Below are 21,422 nucleotides of genomic sequence, written 5' to 3' on the forward strand. Positions count from 1 at the left end.
TTTAAACCCTACATTTCTAGGATTCATTTTGTGTTGTTGTCGCGTCATGTAACCTCACTTAATATAAAATGTTATAGGTATTGTTTTCATTTCCTAGCATACGGACAGAATATTGGATTCGTACTATAAAACCTCGATAAAATTGTACAGGCACAGCAAAATGAAATGTTTATTAGCTATCATGGATCTTCATTATTCATAAACTTGACTTGAAATTAATTACGTAAATAGCATTAAATCCGGAGTCCTATAAAACTGCGATAATGTTTTTAACGCTCAGTAAAATGAAATTTGATTTGCTATCATGTATCTTATCACTCCATTTCATTTGCACTTGATAATTACGTAAATAGCATTAAATCCAGATTCCCAAGACGTACGTCATGGGGTAAGCTACAGTTTAATTTTGTGCTAACAATACATATTATGATCCAATTATTATTATCCAGGTATCGTCCTACAACAAGCTACGCAAGTTCAGTATTACGTGCAATATTTCGAATTGGTTACTGTAGGAGTCCGCATCTTTAGAAACTTTTTAAGTTAACCCAGATTTCCTTTTCATGGATTTGAAGCAAAAACATAGTCAGACTAAACTGACAACCTGCCTCGATACACCTACTGTGACACCTCGTGCACTATTTGCACATGCTTAGCATGAGTGTAATTCAATGCATGCCAATTTTAGCAATAAAAGGGATGAGCATTTTCCTTTTATCATCACTTTAAATTTGAAGATGGTTCGACGACAACTCAGTTTGAATGACAGGGGAAGGGCCATTGGCTGGCTACAAGATGGACACACTCAAAGATCTGTGGCTCACCGTCTAAATGTAAGCCAAAGTGTTATCGGTAGACTCTGGCAGTGGTTCAGGACGACTAATTCTATTCAGAATCGCTCCCGTTCTGGAAGACCACGATCAACAACAGCACGAGAAGACCGTTTCCTGAGTATAACGGCGTTGCGACAGCGTTTTGTGATCGCACGGCGTCTTCGTGATAAACCCAGATCTGCTACAGGCAATAATGTGTCTGACCAGACCATTAGGAATCGTTTGCGATGTCGGCGTCCTGTAGTCCGACTACAGCTACTTGCCCGTCACAGAAGGGCTCGCCTTGATTGGTGCAGACGTCATATCCGGTGGAACCGTGGGCAATGGGCAGAGACATTATTCACAGATGAGTCACGGTACTTGCTCCAGTTCAATGATGGCCGGGCTCGTGTTTACCGTCGTCAAGGAGAAAGATTCGCTGATGTTAACGTTGTTCAACATCTACCATTTGGAGGAGGAAGTGTAATGGTGTGGGCGGGCATATCCATGAATCACAGAACCCCTCTGTACATCATTAATGGAAAGTTGACTGGTCAGCGTTATCTCAACGAGATTGTTCAACCTTTTGTAATTCCACTTCTGCAGCGGATTGGACCAGGAGCTTGGTTCCAGGACGACAACGCAAGACCTCATCGTGCCAGGGTGGTGACCGACTTCCTGCAGCAGCAGAACGTTCAGCACATGGATTGTCCTGTATATTCACCAGACTTGTCACCCATTGAGGAGGCGTGGGATGAATTAGGGTGGCGATTTCGATCACAGTCCCTGCCGTCAACCTCCAGCAACTGGCTTAGCAATTAGTTGCAGAATGGCAAGCGATTCCTCAACGTTATTTCCAACGCCTGGTTAACAGCATGCGCCAACGTTGTCAAGAATGTGTGAATGCTAATGGTGGCTACACCAGTTACTGACGCTTCTACTACATGTGTGAACATCATTTTTGGGGGTGCATGACTTTCTCCATCTGGGTAGTAAACTAGTTTGCAAGCAAAGGTTTTTTGTGTTGTGCTTTCTGTTCTTGAGACATCAAATAAATAATCATTAGTCGTCACAATTTTAGCATATCAGCTTATTTTTATTTGCACAGATATTTTTGACCCTTAACTTCTTTTGAGTAGTATATATGGAATCTATGATATAAGTAACATTGTAACTATGAACTATGCAATATTACGCTGTTCTTGTATGTGTATGCATACGTTTATATTTTATTTTTAAAATCTCTCTCTCTCTCTCTCTCTCTCTCTCTCTCTCTCTCTCTCTCTCTCTCTCTCTGACCTATAGTACACTAGATTAAGACATACATCGACTGTATTCTGAGAGTGCTGAACAAAAAGAGTCGGTGTACTGTCTCCGTGGTCTACTATACTGACTGTTTTCAGCCCGATGCACACTAAAGTTTGTTTTATTTAACGGCACCACTAGATTATATTGATTTAGTAATCATCGGCTATTGGATGTCAAACATGTGGTCATTACACCCACTACGTTATTAGTAAGGACTATTTTATATGCACCATCCAACGGACAGGACAGCACATATCACGACCTTTGATATTCTAGTCGTGGTGCACTGGGTGAAATGAGAAATAGCCCAATGAACCCACCAACGCGGATCGATCCCAGACCGACCGCGTATCTAGCGAGCGCTTTACCACTGGTCTACGTCTCGCCGCTCGATACACACGAAGTTATTTACAATGGCATTCAAACCTCTATATACCGGCCTCGGTGGCGTCGTGGTTAGGTCATCGGTCTACAGGCTGGTAGGTACTGGGTTCGGATCCTAGTCGAGGCATGGAATTTTTAATCCAGATACCGACTCCAAACCCTGAGTGAGTGCTCCGCAAGGCTCAATGGGTAGGTGTAAACCACTTGCACCGACCAGTGATCCATAACTGGTTCAACAAAGGCCATGGTTTGTGCTATCCTGCCTGTGGGAAGCGCAAATAAAATATCCCTTGCTGCCTGTCGTAAAAGAGTAGCCTATGTGGCGACAGCGGGTTTCCTCTAAAAATATCTGTGTGGTCCTTAACCACATGTCTGACGCCATATAACCGTAAATAAAATGTGTTGAGTGCGTCGTTAAATAAATCACTTCTTTCTTTCAAACCTCTATATCGTCATTGTATACCTTACATTATCATCATAATAACAAACATAGTAATATAGACCAAAACCAAATTTTATATTTTATCACATGATGTATAATACACAAAATTAAAAAGAAAAAAAAAAGAGTGGGGGACACGTCGATTTTTAGAAGCGTGAATGGGGGATTATATCAATTAGGCGTGTCTGCAAACCCATATATTTCTGTTGCCAGGAACAAATAAAATAAAATAATTGGCAATTCAATGGGTTTAAAGTCCGTTAATCCATCCTGGTTCGCCATTGGAACCATTAAGACTAACGACACGGGATCCACTAAACTGACAAGTTTACATATAGTTAGATTTTATATAACTTTCTCTGCTCCTAGATTTTATATAACTTTCTCTGCTCCTAGATTTTAAATAACTTTCTCTGCTCCTAGATTTTATATAACTTTCACTGTTCCTAGATTTTATATAACTTTCGCACGCCAACTTTTTTTATTTTACTTACAACAAATCATGAAAATATATATTGGTTTATTTTAAATTAAAGACATGGTTTTAGCGAATTGTAATAATGTTACTATCTTACCCACAGTGGAGACGAACATATCTCATAATTTAACGTGGATTTGAAACTGAACGTGTTTTTACATGCACAGTTTAAAGTTTGTTTTGTTTAACGACACCACTAGAACACCTTGATTTAGTAATCTTCGGCTATTGGATGTCAAACATTTGTCTTAGAGAGGAAACCCGCTATATGTTCCCATTAATATGCATCATCCCACAAACAGGATAACAAATACCATGTTCTTTGATATACCAGTCGTGGTGCACTGTCTGGAACGAGAAATAGCTCAATGGGCCCACCTACGGTGGTCGATCCTAGAGCGCTTTACCACTGGGCTACATCCCACCCCTTTTTGCATGTTTACATCCTTCCAAGGCCCTGGCATGTCTTCCATGGCTCCTACCCCTGCGCGTGCTGTAACCTCACCGTGGTGCAGGGGTGTAACATTCTCTTTGAGAATGGCCAATACAGCACAAATTGAAGTTTTTATTTATATCTTGAATATTTTTCTATTGATGTTGATCATCACCTTATTTGTTTCCATTACCATAGTTTGACACCCAATAGCCAATGTATTTTTCGTGCTGGGGTGTCGTTAAACATTCATTCATTCCTTCATTCATTCCATGGCTCCTACTTCTGGCTTGGCCAATGTTTTGGTCCAGGGCGGTAAAAATAAAAACGCTCCATCAGCCATTGTAGTCAGCGTGTCCTAGAATTCTGTATCTCTTTATCATGTTGGTCCGACAATACATTTGGATGAAAACACAATAACTTGTAGCGATGTTTACCACAGTTTTTCAATAGGTGAACGATATTTGTTTCATTTGAGTTAATAGCAATGACAGTGGGGTTTCATTATTATGGGCTACTTTTTCTCTTTTATATATATATTTTATACATGTAGACAGACTCCCTGGACTGCAGAAATGTCGCTGCAAGTCCATGTAGATAAAACACAGGTGTTCCATTTGCATCCTGATACCGACGTACCTCAGGTCGTATATAATCAGAAAGGTTAGCTTTGTAGATTCGGCCCTGTATGGCCATGACAGACACTAAAGTCTAAAGCATGAAACATATATTGTTAATTCGTACACAAAAAAAATGTCGGGAATTGGAATAAAAACAAAAAATAAAATAGCAGGCAATCGCAATGTCATTTAGTATAGGTGTTGATATAATTTATACTCCCTAGGTAATATTACGGGTTACTTACTGTACATGTATAACTCTGCATTCATGCAGTGATGCGGTTTGCTGTCCGAGGGAAAGTGCATATAAAAGATCACTTGCTGCTAATGGAAACATACCGCCCTCGGTGGTGTCGTGGTTAAGCCATCGGGCATAAGGCTGGTAGTTACTGGGTTCGTAACCCAGTACCGGCTTTCACCCATAGTGAGCTTTAACTACTAAATGGGTAGGTGTAAGACCACTGACTGGGCCAACTGGGCTATTTCTCGTTCTAGCCAGTGCACCACGACTGGTATATCAAAAGCCGTGGTATGTGTTATCCTGTCTGTGGGATGGTGCATAAAAAATATCCCTTGCTACTGATGGGAAAAATGTAGTGGGTTTCCTCACTATGACGGTGTCAAAATTACCATATGTTTGACATCCACTAGCCGATTATTAATAAATCAATGTGCACTAGTGGTGTCGTTAAACAAAACAAACTTCTTCTCTCTCACTAACAACTAACCCACTGTCCTAGACATACAGCCCTGATGGCTGAGATTTGTGTCCAGGACAGCGTGATTGAACCTCAATTGGATATAAGCACGAAAATAAGTTGAAATGAATTAATGAATGGAAACAATGAATGAATGAATGAATGAATGTTTAACGACACCCCAGCACGAAAACTACATCGGCTACTGGGTGTCAAACTATATTAAATGCAAAAATAATGTGATAATAAACATCAAGTTAAAAATTCAACAGTTAAATAAAACCACAGTGTAAAGAACAGTGTAACAATATAAATATCACATCAAATATAGATCAAAATAAAATAAAAAACAGTGTTTAGAACTGTGTCATTTTTTTATTATTTTTTTTTACAAATATCACAGACAGATACAATAAAAATTTAGAGTAAAAGTCTGTATCACGTAGAAATTGTAATACAAGTTCTGGATGGAATCGAAATGATTCCAACACATTTAGTTGTCCAAATATATCTTTCTAGTTTCTTTGAGATGATGGCACTCCACCAAAATGTGGCGTACCGAATGGAAACATGTAGCGGGTATCATGTCAGAATTACCAAATGTTTGTCATCCAATTACCTATGATTAATTAATCCATGTGCTCTGGTGGTGTCGTTAAACAAAACGATATTTAACTTTTATGTAGTGAAGTCCAAAGAATACAAACTTGTTATTTCTTTTATTTAACACGAGAAGTTGATAAACGGATGACATAAAATAGGGCACCTTTTTTTCAAAATACATTTAATATTGATAATATTCAGGTTAGCACGTGACGTCACAGTTTAAATTTGATATCGGCATAGATGAATCCCAGACACATTTTAATGAAAACGCAACGATGATGTACAATGATTATCTAGAAAACAAAAACATACGCCGAGAAAAAACAATACATTTTTTGACATGCTTGATTTAATTATTATCATAAATGCATGTACAAATAGCGAAACGTGTCATTAGTAACTTTGATAATTCACCTTTAATCCTCGTTTTCATCACATGAAAATGAAATACATACAGAACATTATAATAAACACAGTCAGTATCTTTGTTTTCTTTAATAGGAGTAAATACACAGTTTGAACATAGAAATGTGTCTTTCAATATTTTATATTCTTAAAACCAAATATATACATTATCCTAGATACGTATTAACCTAGATACATTTTTAACCTAGATACGTATTGCATTCCTTCCGTTCGCTTTCAGATTCGTTCTCTTTTCGTGTGTTTCTTCCATTCTTTTTTGTTATGATTTTGTTTTCTCCCATGTTGCTATTTTTGTTTGTCAAACATGCACCATAACCATCTTGGTGAACGGTATATTAGCAAAGCTGAGCATAACGTTTAGTAGATTAGTAGAACATGTTATTTTCATACTATCAATCGATGTTTTTCTTAAGAGCGCACAGTTGGCGGTCAAAGAAGTATATTGATTGTAACTGAATATATTAACCCATCATAGCTTTTTTTTTAGGAATGTAAATGAATTTGAATAGAAGTCGCAAGTTGGTAATGTAGGTTCTTGTATTTTACTTTCCAACATTAAACATGATTAACAAGTTAACAACATGGTGATACAGATAAAATATATATGTCTAAGCTCTTAGGTAAACGATAGAGTTGACACTGCGACTGAGACCTCAGGGTTCTCCCCTTGTGTCCCACATTCCTGGTCTATCTCTGGGTCTCTATATTATATTGTCATGAATGGAAAACCAATATTTATAAGATAAATTTGTTTGTTGACTCGTAATTGCCATCGGTTTTAGTCCTTAGCTGATAAATTGGTGGCAAGAATTAAAAGTCAGTGTTCTTAATTGTGTAAAGCAGTTTCACACTAATTGGACTGATTGCTATCCCCTAATTAACTAATACCTAAGTTATTGCGTAAATGCAGGTGACACAATAGCAATTAATTGAATCGTATATACACAGCTAACTATATATAATTTGCATTTGAATATAGTAGTAAATGTTCCACTATGATAATATGATGGTGGAGTTAAGATCTCAAATCGTCATAAGTTGTTTCATTATTTTCTGCAATAAACAACAAATGCACATTAAATGAAGAAACGAAATACATTCAAGTATCCATACAGTACCTTTTTTCAAGGTTAAGATAAGAATAAATATATTGTACTTTTTTCGCCAGGTTAACGTATCAAGAAAACTCTTAAACCATTTTTTTTCCAGGTTTAAGTACCAAACAAAAATGATTGCACGTTTTTCTCGTTTAATTTTCTCCAAGCTAAACTTATTTCCCCCAGGTTAAGTGTAATCGGAGTCTCACTGATAAACTAATGTGAGTAAAAAGTGTAAAATGCAATTATATTTGCTAGAGGAAGTTTCAAAACGAAAATAAAGCATCAAAGAAAAGTACTTCTCTACTCACGGTTTTCATTGTTCCGCATAGCCGTGTTTGTATGTCTAAAGTATAAAGACGATATGTTAAATAAAATACGAATCATATTTATTAATCTGGCACAACATATACCGGTAATCTAAAGAATATAATGAATAGACGTAATAGTATATAATGAATAAAATATAATGTATGTACTGTATACAATGAATAGAAGTAGTATGTATATAATGAATAGAATATAATGTATTTAATGTATACAATGAATAGAAGTAGTACGTATATAATGAATAGAATATAATGTATTTAATGTATACAGTGAATAGAAGTAGTACGTATATAATGAATAGAATATAATGTATTTAATGTATACAGTGAATAGAAGTAGTACGTATATAATGAATAGAATATAATGTATTTAATGTATACAGTGAATAGAAGTAGTACGTATATAATGAATAGAATATAATGTATTTAATGTATACAGTGAATAGAAGTAGTACGTATATAATGAATAGAATAAAATGTATTTAATGTATATAATGAATAGACGTAGTATGTATTTAATGGATATAATGAATAGACGTAGTACATATATAATTAATAGATGTAGTATGTAAAGGCCATTTTGAAACCCTCTATTTTAAAGATATATGCAATATTAAAACAGTTTGTTTTGTTTAACGAAACTACTAGAGCATATTGATTTATTAATCATCGGCTGTTAGGTGTCAAACATGCAGTAATTCTTACACAGTCTTAAGGAGGAAATCCGCTACATTTTTGCATTAGTAGAAAAGGATTTTTATATGCACCATCCCACAGACAGAATAGCAAATACCACGGCTTTTGGTATACCAGTCGTGGTGCACTGATTGGTACGAGAAATAGCTCAATGGGCCACCGACGGGATCGATCCTAGACCAACCACGCATCAAGCGAGCTCTACGTCCCGCTCATATACAATATCAAATATCAGGAAGAATAAATATTCAAGTAGTTTTTGCAGTTAAAGATGAGTCCATTCTAAAACTGTTTACATTCCATTCCCACATTATCCCCCATCCGAAAACATGTCTGATACGACAATATTATATCAATTTGTTTTGTTTATGCGTATATGGAACGCATTTAATATAAAAACTAACAAAAACAAAAATAACATTTAATCAAATATGTTGTCAAAGCGGTTGTGGCTTTTGAATGAATGATCAAAACAAGTTTTATAAAATTTAACAAGTTGAGACCTAAAAATCCGAACTAACAAGAGAAGAATTATCAATTGTTCTAGGAGATCCTATAGATTGTGTTTGCATGCTACAAATTAAGAGTCTATCGTGTGTAGTCTGGTTTAAAGATAATGTCATGAGCATCAATAACATGCCAAATTATATTTCTAAGTTTTATTTGAAAAAAAGACTAACTTCGTCTTCATAAGAACCGTATGTATTCTAATCAAGGTTTTGTTTATCAAATGTGACTTGTCGACCATGAATGGTCAGTTTCATTAAAAATATATATATATGATAAAGTTAAGTTACAATTTCAAAGAATAATACTGTACATATATTTATTCAAATTAATGGATCTATTTTGCATTAGGAAACGATATAGGGGAGGGAAACGGTGTTTGTCAAGAGTTAAGTCGCGTTTTCAAAATATATCTTTATATAATAATAGAAAATGGGAATTATTTACGTTCAGAATGGGAATGTTTTCACTCCAAAATGTGGAATAAAAACTGATATAGCCTTTGGGGATTGGTGGGGAATTGTACTTATTATCGGAGTTGAGAAACCATGCTAAGTAATTCAAATAAAACAATGACAGTACGAAAACTTACGCATGCTCTCCTTTGTCCGATCTCCTCTCTGCAATACATATATAAATAATCATATATTTTATGACAGACACACAGACGCACACACAGACACACATACACATATACATACATACATACATACATACATACATACACACACACACACAACAGAACCTCTCTAAACCGGATACCTCTTACAGTTGTACACTGTATATAAACACGTGGTTGTCTGGTTTGGAGGGGATTCATTATACATGTGTAGGTTTTAGAGTGGTTCACTGTACATGTATTCGGTTTAGAGAGATTATCTTTGTATGTATATGTGCAGGTATGTGTTCGATTTAGAGACACTATCTTTGCATGTGCAAGTATGTGTTCGATTTAGAGACACTATCTTTGCATATGCAAGTATGTGTTCGGTTTAGAGACACTATCTTAGCATGTGCAGGTATGTGTTCGGTTTAGAGACACTAACTTTGCATATGCACGTGCAGGAATGTGTTCGGTTTAGAGACACCATCTTTGCATGTGCACGTGCAGGTATGTGTTCGGTTTAGAGACACTAACTTTGCATATGCACGTGCAGGTATGTGTTCGGTTTAGAGACACCATCTTTGCATATGCACGTGCAGGTATGTGTTCGGTTTAGAGACACTATCTTTGCATGTGCACGTGCAGGTATGTGTTCGGTTTAGATACACTATCTTTGCATGTGCATATGCAGGTATGTGTTTGGTTTAGAGACACTGTCTTTGCATGTGCAGGTATGTGTTCGGTTAGAGACACTGTCTTTGCATGTGCAGGTATTTGTTCGGTTTAGAGACACCATCTTTGCATGTGCATGTGCAGGTATGGGTTTGGTTTAGATAAACTATCTTTGCGTGTGCATGTATGTGTTCGGTTTAGATACACTATCTTTGCATGTGTATATGCATGTATGTGTTCGGTTTAGAGACACCATCTTTGCATGTGCATATGCAGGTATGTGTTCGGTTTAGATACACTATCTTTGCATGTGCATATGCAGGTATGTGTTCGGTTTAGAGACACTATACTTGCATGCATATATGCATGTATGTATTCGTGTTATAGTAATTATACCATAACTGCACATGTAACCTTGCATCGTTGAATTGTAGTTTCCAAAGTATTCCAAAGGGGCAGAAACTGTGAACAGGATATAATGGTAAGACTTTCCATAATATCATTGCAAAACAAAATTGAAAACGATTGTACATACTCTGTTGACATAGGCACCTAGCTACACAGTAGATGACGACAGCGACGACACTCATACCAAGTCCGATCGCAACGCCCACACCAACGGCAACACCAACAGAAAAATACGATTCTAGAAAAATAAAGAAAAATAAAATAATAATAATACAAATTAGAAACAGATATCTCTCATTTACAAAATCATCACAGTTAACGTTTGTATTGCTTAACGACATCACTAAAACACATTGAATTATTAATCATCGCTATTGGGTAACATTTGGCTATTCTGACAGATAGTCTTAGAGAGGAAACCCTCTATATTTTTTCATTAGTAGCAAAGGATATTTTATATGCACCACCCCACAGACAGGATAGCACATACCACGGCTTTTGATATACCAGTTGTGATGCATTGGCTGGAACGAGAGATAGCTCAATAAGCCCACCGACGGAAAATCAACATAGGTAACCTAATTTTTCGTACACGTTTACTACCTGTGTAATATACTGAATAAAGTGTACTTGCTCTCCACATGTAATTTGAAATGCTTGTCAGCAGTGATCCCAGATCTAGGATTTCTCGCCATACACTTGTAATACCCAGCCTCTTGTCGCGTGATGTGAGTCAGATGTAGACGACTTCCTGTGGCGATACCTCTGTCCAGGTAAGACCAGGTGTACGTACAACTCGGCTTGCAGTCTGCTGAACACTTCACAGTCAGTGATTCAGATTCATCTACCGTGTAGGCGTCTTCAGCAGTGTCAAAGGTTATGTTACTTTTTAGAGGTCCATCTAAAAGATAATTGTTTAAGTATATATATATATATATATATATATATATATATATATATATATATATATATATATATATATATATATATCATGGCGGTGCATATATAACAATGTTTTGCTTGTTACTAATGACTGAAACATGGCATACTATATATATATTAGTTGTTTCTACCAGTATTAAAAAAATCATCGTTGATCTAGAAATGAAAAAAATAAATAATAAAATGTTTATTCCTAATGTATGATATTGACGATACCAAAACACGCTTGTGATAACGTGTCTCTTGTCTATACTATTATAGTTATTTACTTACACTGAACTATCAGGCGTATTTTGTTGGAGGTCACTTTGTCGCTGATTCCCATCTCACTGTTCCTGGCTGAGCAGTAGACGTACTTCCCATCATGCTCTCTTTCTGGGACATAAGTTACACTTATGCTTGTAATAAATGTATTCGTTTCATCGTTTGCTAAATGGCTGCAAAATGTCGGTCGACGTTCTATACGCGTTCTTGATTTTAGTTTACGAACAGGCAGAACAGTGGAGGATGGATCATTCAACTTGAGGCTGATTTCCGGTTCCGGGCTTGCATCTCCGGTACTGCACGTAAATCCATCATACTGTTTACCCTCAGTCACTGTCAGTACATCTCCACCTCCAGAAATAGTCAGTGATGCGTATTCAACCTTATCTGAAAGTAACACAAACACGCATGTTACTTGTTGATTTTCAGACCATGTACAAGGTCTACCTCTTTGTGTCTTGTGTATAATTTTGAATATTACACACACACACACACACACACACACACACACACACACACACACACACACACACACACATCTATATCGATATCAATATCTATCTATATATATATATATATATATATATATATCGTTAAAAAGTGTATGTTTTTCTCTACATGACAGGCTTGTTTCGTGAGAGAGTTGAATTATTGCTCTCACTCATCAGATGTAGATTTAATTACACCGTCAACGGAAAGCTGATGACGTAATGGACTCTGTGACGTCGAGGTTACGTCACTATGCAGGTCTATAATAGGTGATGTGTGGTATGCGCACAGAAGGTATTTGCGTCTGTGTCGACATGCTGATACGAGTTCATTCTTGGAGTTTAGTGTGCTGGTTTCAGGTTTATACATTATGAACAGTTTTTCCTTCAGGCAGAGGTTACATCTTTTGCTCGCTGGAGAGTATGATTTTGCTTTGGATAAAATTTTCCACTTAATGGTGTATGGGGTGAATCTATCCTTCAGTGTCCAAATGTACTGACTTAGCGCTGTTGCGTTCTTCTGTGTTGCGTTTTGAAAACTGCTCGTGTGCGCAGTATATCTCGTCTTAAATGTGTTCTCGGTCAAACCAACGTATGTTTCTTGCTTGTTGTTATCGAGTGTATTAACGGTAGCTTGATATATTACTCCTTTCTGCAAGCATTTGCCCTCAAGTGGACATTCAGCTCTTCGTCTACAGTTGCATTCTCTGGGGGGAACGGCGTCTTTGTCTCTGTGTTGTTGAAGTAGAGTTTTGTTATGCGCTGAAATTATTTTCCCAACATTAGGCATGCAGCTATAGCTAATTTTAACGGTGTTTCGATTTATAATTTTGTGGAGAGGGTTGCTTTTGGGAAAGCACTCATCGAGTAATCTGAGGAACTGGTGACCTACGTTGGTTTTCACGTTGGAGCTATATGGTGGGTTGTACCAGGTGATGTTTCTATTGCGGTTGTTTCTGCGTCTGTTGTTTTCTGCTGTTGGGGTGTATTTGAGGTTATAGTTATATCCGCTCTTGAGTAAGGCTTCCTTATATGGGCGTTTCGCTTCTTCAAAGATGCACTCATTCGAAGATATATCAGAAAGCCTTTTATTTATTGTTTTTGGTATACTGCGGATGATATTTGGAGGGTGGTTGCTCTTGTTGTGGATGTATAAAGGTGTGTTGTTTGGTTTCATATAGGGTTTGACTGAGCTCTTTTCAAGATCTAGAGTTACGTCTAAGTAATCTACAGATGTTTTGTTGGCGACTATGGTGATCTTGAGTTTATGGTTTGCAAATATTCTGCAAATATCTTTTTTGATTATCTCTATGGTTCTCGGTGACTCATTGAATGCAGCTAGGCCATCGTCGCGATATAGTCCTATATTGTTGCCGTATTTGGCTTGTAGTTCTGAAAGAAGAAAGAGCCCGACTATTTCGCAAATTTCTGCTCCATCGTAACTACCCATAGTTACATCAAACCGTGATTGTTTGCCTCTTTTGCACCATGCCTTGCTGTTGTTAAATAGCAGTGAATTTCTTGCTTGTAATATTATTTCCATCTCATCGCTAGAAATATCATCGAATTTGGATGCGAACTGTAGGGCTTGTTTCACGAGATTTTCTGTTATGGACGGATAAAAATCGCATATGTCGAAACATATGAAAGAATAGTTGGATTTATTGGATATTGCTTTAAACCACTTAATCACGTCTGACGTGTTCCTCCACTGGTTTGTTCTGGTTGTGTTCAGAATCTTTCTGTTGATTCTCTCTAAGATTTTTTTGCTTATGACTCTCTCTTTTATATATTATCAGCAGACTCTCTCTTTTATATATTATCAGCAGACACATTTTCAGAACATAAACTACTAAGAATCATTTATAAAAAAAACACGTATTTGTTTTAAATTGTGCATATCCTCGACAATATGTTGAACTGACTTAGTTTGTATACCACTCGTCACTAGCAGATATTAATTAATGCGTCATTTGTTTTTTTTCATTATTAACTGAAAACGACGTTCTCTTTTGTAATTCTTCTGAATTACAGAAACACATTGTCTAATCCGATTTGAAACAATGTTTGTATGTTAAGTTCATATCACAAAACTAACACAAAAGTCTTTCATCGAGAAAACTAATATTGTGTCCTCTTTAACTTACTTATGGTTGTAAAGTGAACAAAGTTGCTATGGTAGGCTTGGTCGTAGTCGATGTATGTAGTGCAATAGTAATTGGTCATCTCTCCGACGTTAACTGCTACTGAAATATGCCGTATTCCTTGGACGTTGAATTAGTGTTGTTAGTTCCAGATCCACAAAATGCCCTTGTTATTCCAACGAGGTCCGATAATTCGTTAATATTAGCAGTACATTGTGATGCCTTCTGATGAAAATTAGCCATGTTGCTATAGGAATTGCGACCTTGTACCCGACGTATATGCACGCTGTACCTTAAACGACCTGGGTCATCCAGTGTACAGGTCAAGGCTACTTCCTGGTGATTTTTTGGTGTAACTGTTGAAGCTGCCAAATTTATAGACAGGCCTGCGAAAATAGACGAAAACAAAACGCATCATCAGTTGAAGCTGTGGAAAACCCTCTGAGAATACGAAAATATATAACTAAGACATTGTACGAAACTTAGGTTGTTTTCCATTGGAACAAAAGTGGAATAAATATGAATAACAGCACACATTTAAACCTCAACTCTCACAGAGACAAACTCCCATATTGCGTCATGCAACGTCGTTTAAGGGCGTTACAAGTCGGCTACAACATAAACGTATTCATGGTAGCAAACGTGTGCAATAACTATGCATGCCACTCGCATGTTTATACGGTTACTTATCCCTGTCTCTTTCCTTAACTTTGTACCTACTGACTTTCATATCCTATGCTTCACCGAAACCCATCTTGATAATCAGGTATCCAATAAGGAAATAAAGATAGATCACTATGACGAACCGTACAGAAAGGACCGTACCAATCACGGAGGGGGTGTCGCAGTTTATGTCGATTCACATCTAGCTCATACACGACGATACGACTTCGAAACGCCTCATGACGAAATAATATGGATACAAATTAAAACTTAAACAGAAATCACTACTATTATGCGTGGCATACCGCCCAATTACAACACAGACAACATTCTGGGACAGGTTAGACTATTCGATAGAAAAATCTTTAGGTATATGCGGCAACATTATTATTGTCGGTGACCTCAATCAAGATTTACTCTCGTCAAAACGAAACAAGCTGCACGAATTAATACAGCACAAACACTTGTTCGATGTAATTGACACCCGACACGTGTAACAGCGAACAGTGCGACACTTATTGACCCAATTGTTACCACAAGCACATGTAAAATCAACGAGAGTGACGTTATACCGTTATCCGCGATTGTTAGCGATCATAAAATAGCATACGTAGTATTAAATAATTTTAAATGCACTGCTAGAGCATACGAAAGAGTAATATGGCTTTACAATAAAGGTGATTTCGAAAAATTGAATAAATTAATTACGAATGAACCATGGCAATTAATATTTGAAAATTCAGAAATGTTGATATTGCATGCGATAATTTTGAAACTGTGATTAAAAATCACATTAAAAATAGTATACTACATCGCACTGATACCATTCGACCTAATGATAAGCCATGGTTTGATAGTAAACTACGAAAAGAATTACGAATTAGAGACGGACTTCGAAGAAACGCGCTAAAATCTAAACAACCAACGGATGAACGTAAATACAAAAATCAAAGAAACAAAGTTAATATATGAAAAAAAGATCAAAAGAAGAATTTGCGAACTCCCTTGACGAAAGACTAAGAACACTTTGTAATGAAAATAAAACCACGTACTGGCAATATATGAAATTTATTTTTAAAACATCGATACCACAAACTATTATACCACCACTTAAAGATGCAACATCAGATGTGCCTCTATCATATACGAATTTTGATAAAGCAGAAACGCTAAACAATTATTTTCTATCAATTTCGTCAGTTGATGCTGCAAATATTGCACTTCTGAGTTTTGGACAACGTTGCAGGGAATCTTTGGAAACCTTGACAATAACTACTGAAGAAATAATAGACATTATTAAAATATTAGTACCTAATAAAGCAAGTGACCCAGATGAAATAAGCCATAAACTACTAAAACGTATTGCCAATTCCATTTCGATTCCTCTTCAATTGCTCTTTAATAAATCACTGATCTCAGCAGAATTCCCTACCAATTGGCAAATTGCCCACGTAAAACCACTATTCAAAAAAGGAGATAGAAGTTCACCAACAAATTACAGACCTATATCATTAATAAGTTGTGTTGGAAAACTATTTGAGAGAATCGTGTTTAAACACCTGTATGACTATTTCACATTCAATAATCTACTTTATAAGTATCAGTGTGTGCTTATCGACCTAACCACAGCACCATGTACAATTAATTGAAATGTATAGTAAAATTTGTAAATCACTGGGCAATAAAGAATGTTTATGTGCAGTTTTCTGTGATATGTCCAAGGTCTTTGATCGGGTATGGCACAGGGGTTTAATCTATAAACTTAAACAATATGGCATCAGAGGCAATCTCTTAAAATGGATTAATAATTATATTTCTAATAGGAAATAAATGGAACGTTATCAAATTATGGAATTCTAAATGCTGGAGTACTTCAAGGATCCGTTTTAGGTCCCTTACTATTTTTGATCTATATTAACGATATTGCTGATGAACTAGACTGTGTAACAAGGTTATTTGCTGATGATACAAGTATTGGAATATCGTCAAATGACATTTCAGTTATAGAACGCAATCTAAACATTAATTTGTTGAAACTCTATGAATGGTCAAACAACTGGTTAGTTACCTTTAATCCGAATAAAATGAATGTATTATTGTTTCTGTAACCAAACTAATTAATGAACCATGCCTTGTATTTGGTGACACAACTTTAAACAAATCTAAAATGCATAAACATTTAGGTTTAACTTTAGCAGATAATGCAGAATGGTCTAGTCATATTCTAAATGTATGCACATCAGCATCGGTAATGATCTCAGTATTAAGGAAATACAGACTGTTATTAAATCGTCAAACTCTAATGCGAATATAAAGTACTTTCATTCGTCCAGTCCTAAAATATGCTTCAGAGGTCTGGGATGGCTGTTCCCAATTAAACACAGATAATTTAGAAAAGGTACAACTAGAAGCTGCAAGAGTAATCACTGGCATGCCTAAATTTGCTTCACGTAATTCGCTATATATTGAAACCGGTCTTAAAACACTTAGTGAAAGAAGAAAAACAAAAAAGCTGTGTACAATGTTTAAAATAATGAAAGGAATGACTCCCGATTTTTTAACTAATTGTGCCCCTCCCCCTACTTGTGAGCCTTTTTTTTTCGTTTTTTTTTTTTTTATCACATTAATGTTTGCCATTGTAACCAAAATCTGATATAGAGTTTGTACCCGATCCGTCAGTGCCTCCCCCCTCCACACACAGACCGCGCGCGCGCGCGCACACACACACACACACACATACACACCGCACGCACGCACACACACACATACACTAACACACATACACACGCAAAACACACAACACACACACATATATATATATATATATATATATATATATATATATATATATATATATAGATATATACACACTGCACGCACGCACACACATACACAGACGCATACACACATATACACACACACACATATATACACAGACACACATATACACGCGCACACATACATACACAAACACACACACACATACACATATAAACACGCACATACACACACAAAACACACGCAAATACACACACAACACACACAGACCGCGCGCGCGTGCGCACACACACACACACACACACACATACACACCGCACGCATGCACACACACACATACACTAACACACATACACACGCAAAACACACAACACACACATATATATATATATATATATATATATATATATATATATATATATATATATATATATATATATATATATAGATATATACACACTGCACGCACGCACACACATACACAGACGCATACACACATATACACACACACACATATATACACAGACACACATATACACGCGCACACATACATACACAAACACACACACACATACACATATAAACACGCACATACACACACAAAACACACGCAAATACACACACAACACACACACACATATACTTACACACAGGCGCATACACACATACACATACACACACATACACAGACACACATACACACACATACAGACACACACACACACACACACACACACACACACACACACACTTAAACGATGTAAAATGCATTTTAAACATCTTAAACACTTCATTTATAATGTTATAGTGAATAACAACGATGAATAGGAAACGTTGATTAAATGTTTTGTGAACAAATATAATGAATTAGAAAAGTGGAATCTAACGAATCTCGTAATTATCGTCGTCCGATTACAACAGGGGTTGACGTTACACGAGGTGCTGACGTTACACTAAGTGTTGACGTTACACTAGTGGATGAAGTTACACTAGGGTTTGACGTTACACTAGGTCTTGACGTTACACTAGTGGATGACGTTACACTGGGGTTTGACGTTACACTAGGTGTTGACGTTACACTAGGGGATGACGTTACACTAGATGCTGATGTTACAATAGGGGTTGACGTTAAACTAGATGTTGACGTTAAACTATGTGTTGACGTTACACTAGGGTTTGACGTTACACTAGGTGTTGACGTTACACTAGGGGATGACGTTACACTAGGGGTTGACGTTACAATAGGGGATGACGTTACACTAGGTGTTGACATTACACTAGAGGTTGACGTTACACTAGGTATTGACGTTACACTAGGTGTTGACGTTACACTAAATACTGATGTTGCACTAGGGGTTGACGTTACACTAGGTGTTGACATTACACTAGGTGTTGACGTTACACTAGGGCTTGATACTACCCTGTGTGTTGATGTTACATTAGGGGTTGATGTTACACTAGGTGTTGATGTTACACTAGGTGTTGACGTTACACTAGGGGATGACGTTACACTAGGGGTTGACGTTAAAATAGGGGATGACGTTACACTAGGTGTTGACATTACACTAGGGTTTGACGTTACACTAGGTATTGACGTTACACTAGGTGTTGACGTTACACTAAATACTGATGTTGCACTAGGGGTTGACGTTACACTAGGTGTTGACATTACACTAGGTGTTGACGTTACACTAGGGCTTGATGCTACCCTGTGTGTTGATGTTACATTAGGGGTTGACGTTACACTAGGTGTTGATGTTACAGTAGGTGTTGACGTTACACTAGGGGTTGACGTTACACTAGGGTTTGACGTTACACTAGGTGTTGACATTACACTAGGGGATGACGTTACACTAGGGGTTGTCGTTACATTAGGGGATGACGTTACACTAGGTGTTGACATTACACTAGATGTTGATGTTACAATAGGTGTTGAAGTTACACTAGGGGTTGACGCTACACTAGATGCTGATGTTACACTAGGGGTTGACGTTACAATAGGTGTTAACATTACACTAGGTGTTGACGTTACACTAGGACTTGATGTTACCCTAGGTGTTGATGTTACACTAGGGGTTGACGTTACACTAGGGGTTGACGTTACACTAGGGCTTGATGCTGCCCTATGTATTGATGTTACATTAGGGGTTGACGTTCACTAGGTGTTGATGTTACAACAGGTGTTGACGTTACACTAGGGGTTGACGTTACACTAGATGTTGACGTTACATTAGGGATTGACGCTACACTAGATGTTGATGTTACACAAGGGGTTGACGTTACAATAGGTGTTGACGTTACACTAGGGGTTGACGTTACACTAGATGTTGACGTTACATTAGGGATTGACGCTACACTAGATGTTGATGTTACACAAGGGGTTGACGTTACACTAGGGGTTGACGTTACAATAAGGGTTGATGTTATACTATGGGTTGACGTTAAACTAGGGCTTGATGCTACACTAGAGGTTAACGTTACACTAGGGGTTGATGTTACCCTACGGGTTGATGTTACCCAAGGGGTTGATGTTACACTAGGGGTTGACGTTACACTTGGTGTTGACGTTACACTAGGTGTTGACGTTACACTAGAGGTTAACGTTACACTAGGGGTTGATGTTACCCTAAGGGTTGATGTTACCCAAGGGGTTGATGTTACACTAGGGGTTGACGTTACACTTGGTGTTGATGTTACACTAGGGGTTGACGTTACACTAGAGGTTGACGTTACACTAGGTGTTGATGTTACACTAGGGGTTAACGTTACACTAGGGGTTGATGTTACACTAAAGATTGACGTTACACTAGGGGTTGACGTTACAATAGGGGTTTACAGTGCAGCAGTTCGTTTTTGTTTTAGGTCAGAAATTCGTTACATTACATTACATTGTTTGAGCGCTCGCGCGTTTGTGTCTGTGTGTCTGAGAGCGTGCGTGCATGTTTACACGTTTTGATTAATTATTTATGTTTCTGTATGTGGGTGTATGGTTTACTTACCTGCACTACAGACAGTCAGAACCGATAAAACAACAATATTTCGGCGAGACTGGTGTTAATATATAATATTAATTGTAATAGTAATGAATTCATCTCATGATTAATACAAACAAACAAACAACAACACAAAACACACACACAAAAAAAAAAAAAAAAAAAAAAAAAAAAAATACAAACGTTTGTTTTGTTTAACGACACCACTAGCACACACATATTTATTAATCATCGGCTACTACTGGGATACTTGCAAAGAGCAATAACAACAACAACAACAACAAAAACATATTAAATAATAACAATAAATAATATTTAAATAATAATAATAATAATAATACAGAACAAAAACCCACATCCAAAACCTCTACCCCCAAAAATCACCCAACTCCCCCAAGAAAAAAATAATAATAATAAGAAGAAATTAATAGATCAAAACATAAATACAACAGTGCGCTGCAGTAACGTTTAACGTACTGGCAAACAAGACAGAAATATGTTTGATTGCCCCCACTTCTCCAGAAGAAAACTGAGAAAAAGATAGGTAACAGTTAAAAACTTAGTACTTATGTTTTAGTTACGTGTAGAGAAATTAATTAACTTTTATTTTAAAGTATTATTTTGTTGTTA

The 21,422-nt window shown here is 36.8% G+C and overlaps 1 protein-coding gene across 1 annotated transcript; it reads right to left on the minus strand.

The window, feature by feature from the left end:
* Positions 1-7,253: 7,253 nt before the first annotated feature.
* On the minus strand, positions 7,254-14,440 carry LOC121377811 (putative pregnancy-specific beta-1-glycoprotein 7). Its single transcript, XM_041505911.1, has 5 exons — positions 14,362-14,440; positions 11,736-12,113; positions 11,137-11,379; positions 10,665-10,758; positions 7,254-7,260 (listed from the first exon to the last, which is right to left on the minus strand). Exons 1-5 carry the CDS (start codon positions 14,438-14,440, stop codon positions 7,254-7,256), a joined length of 801 nt encoding a protein of 266 aa, XP_041361845.1.
* Positions 14,441-21,422: the final 6,982 nt, after the last annotated feature.

This window comes from Gigantopelta aegis, chromosome 7 (assembly GCF_016097555.1).
Source record: "Gigantopelta aegis isolate Gae_Host chromosome 7, Gae_host_genome, whole genome shotgun sequence".
NCBI classification, from domain to species: Eukaryota; Metazoa; Mollusca; class Gastropoda; order Neomphalida; family Peltospiridae; genus Gigantopelta; species Gigantopelta aegis.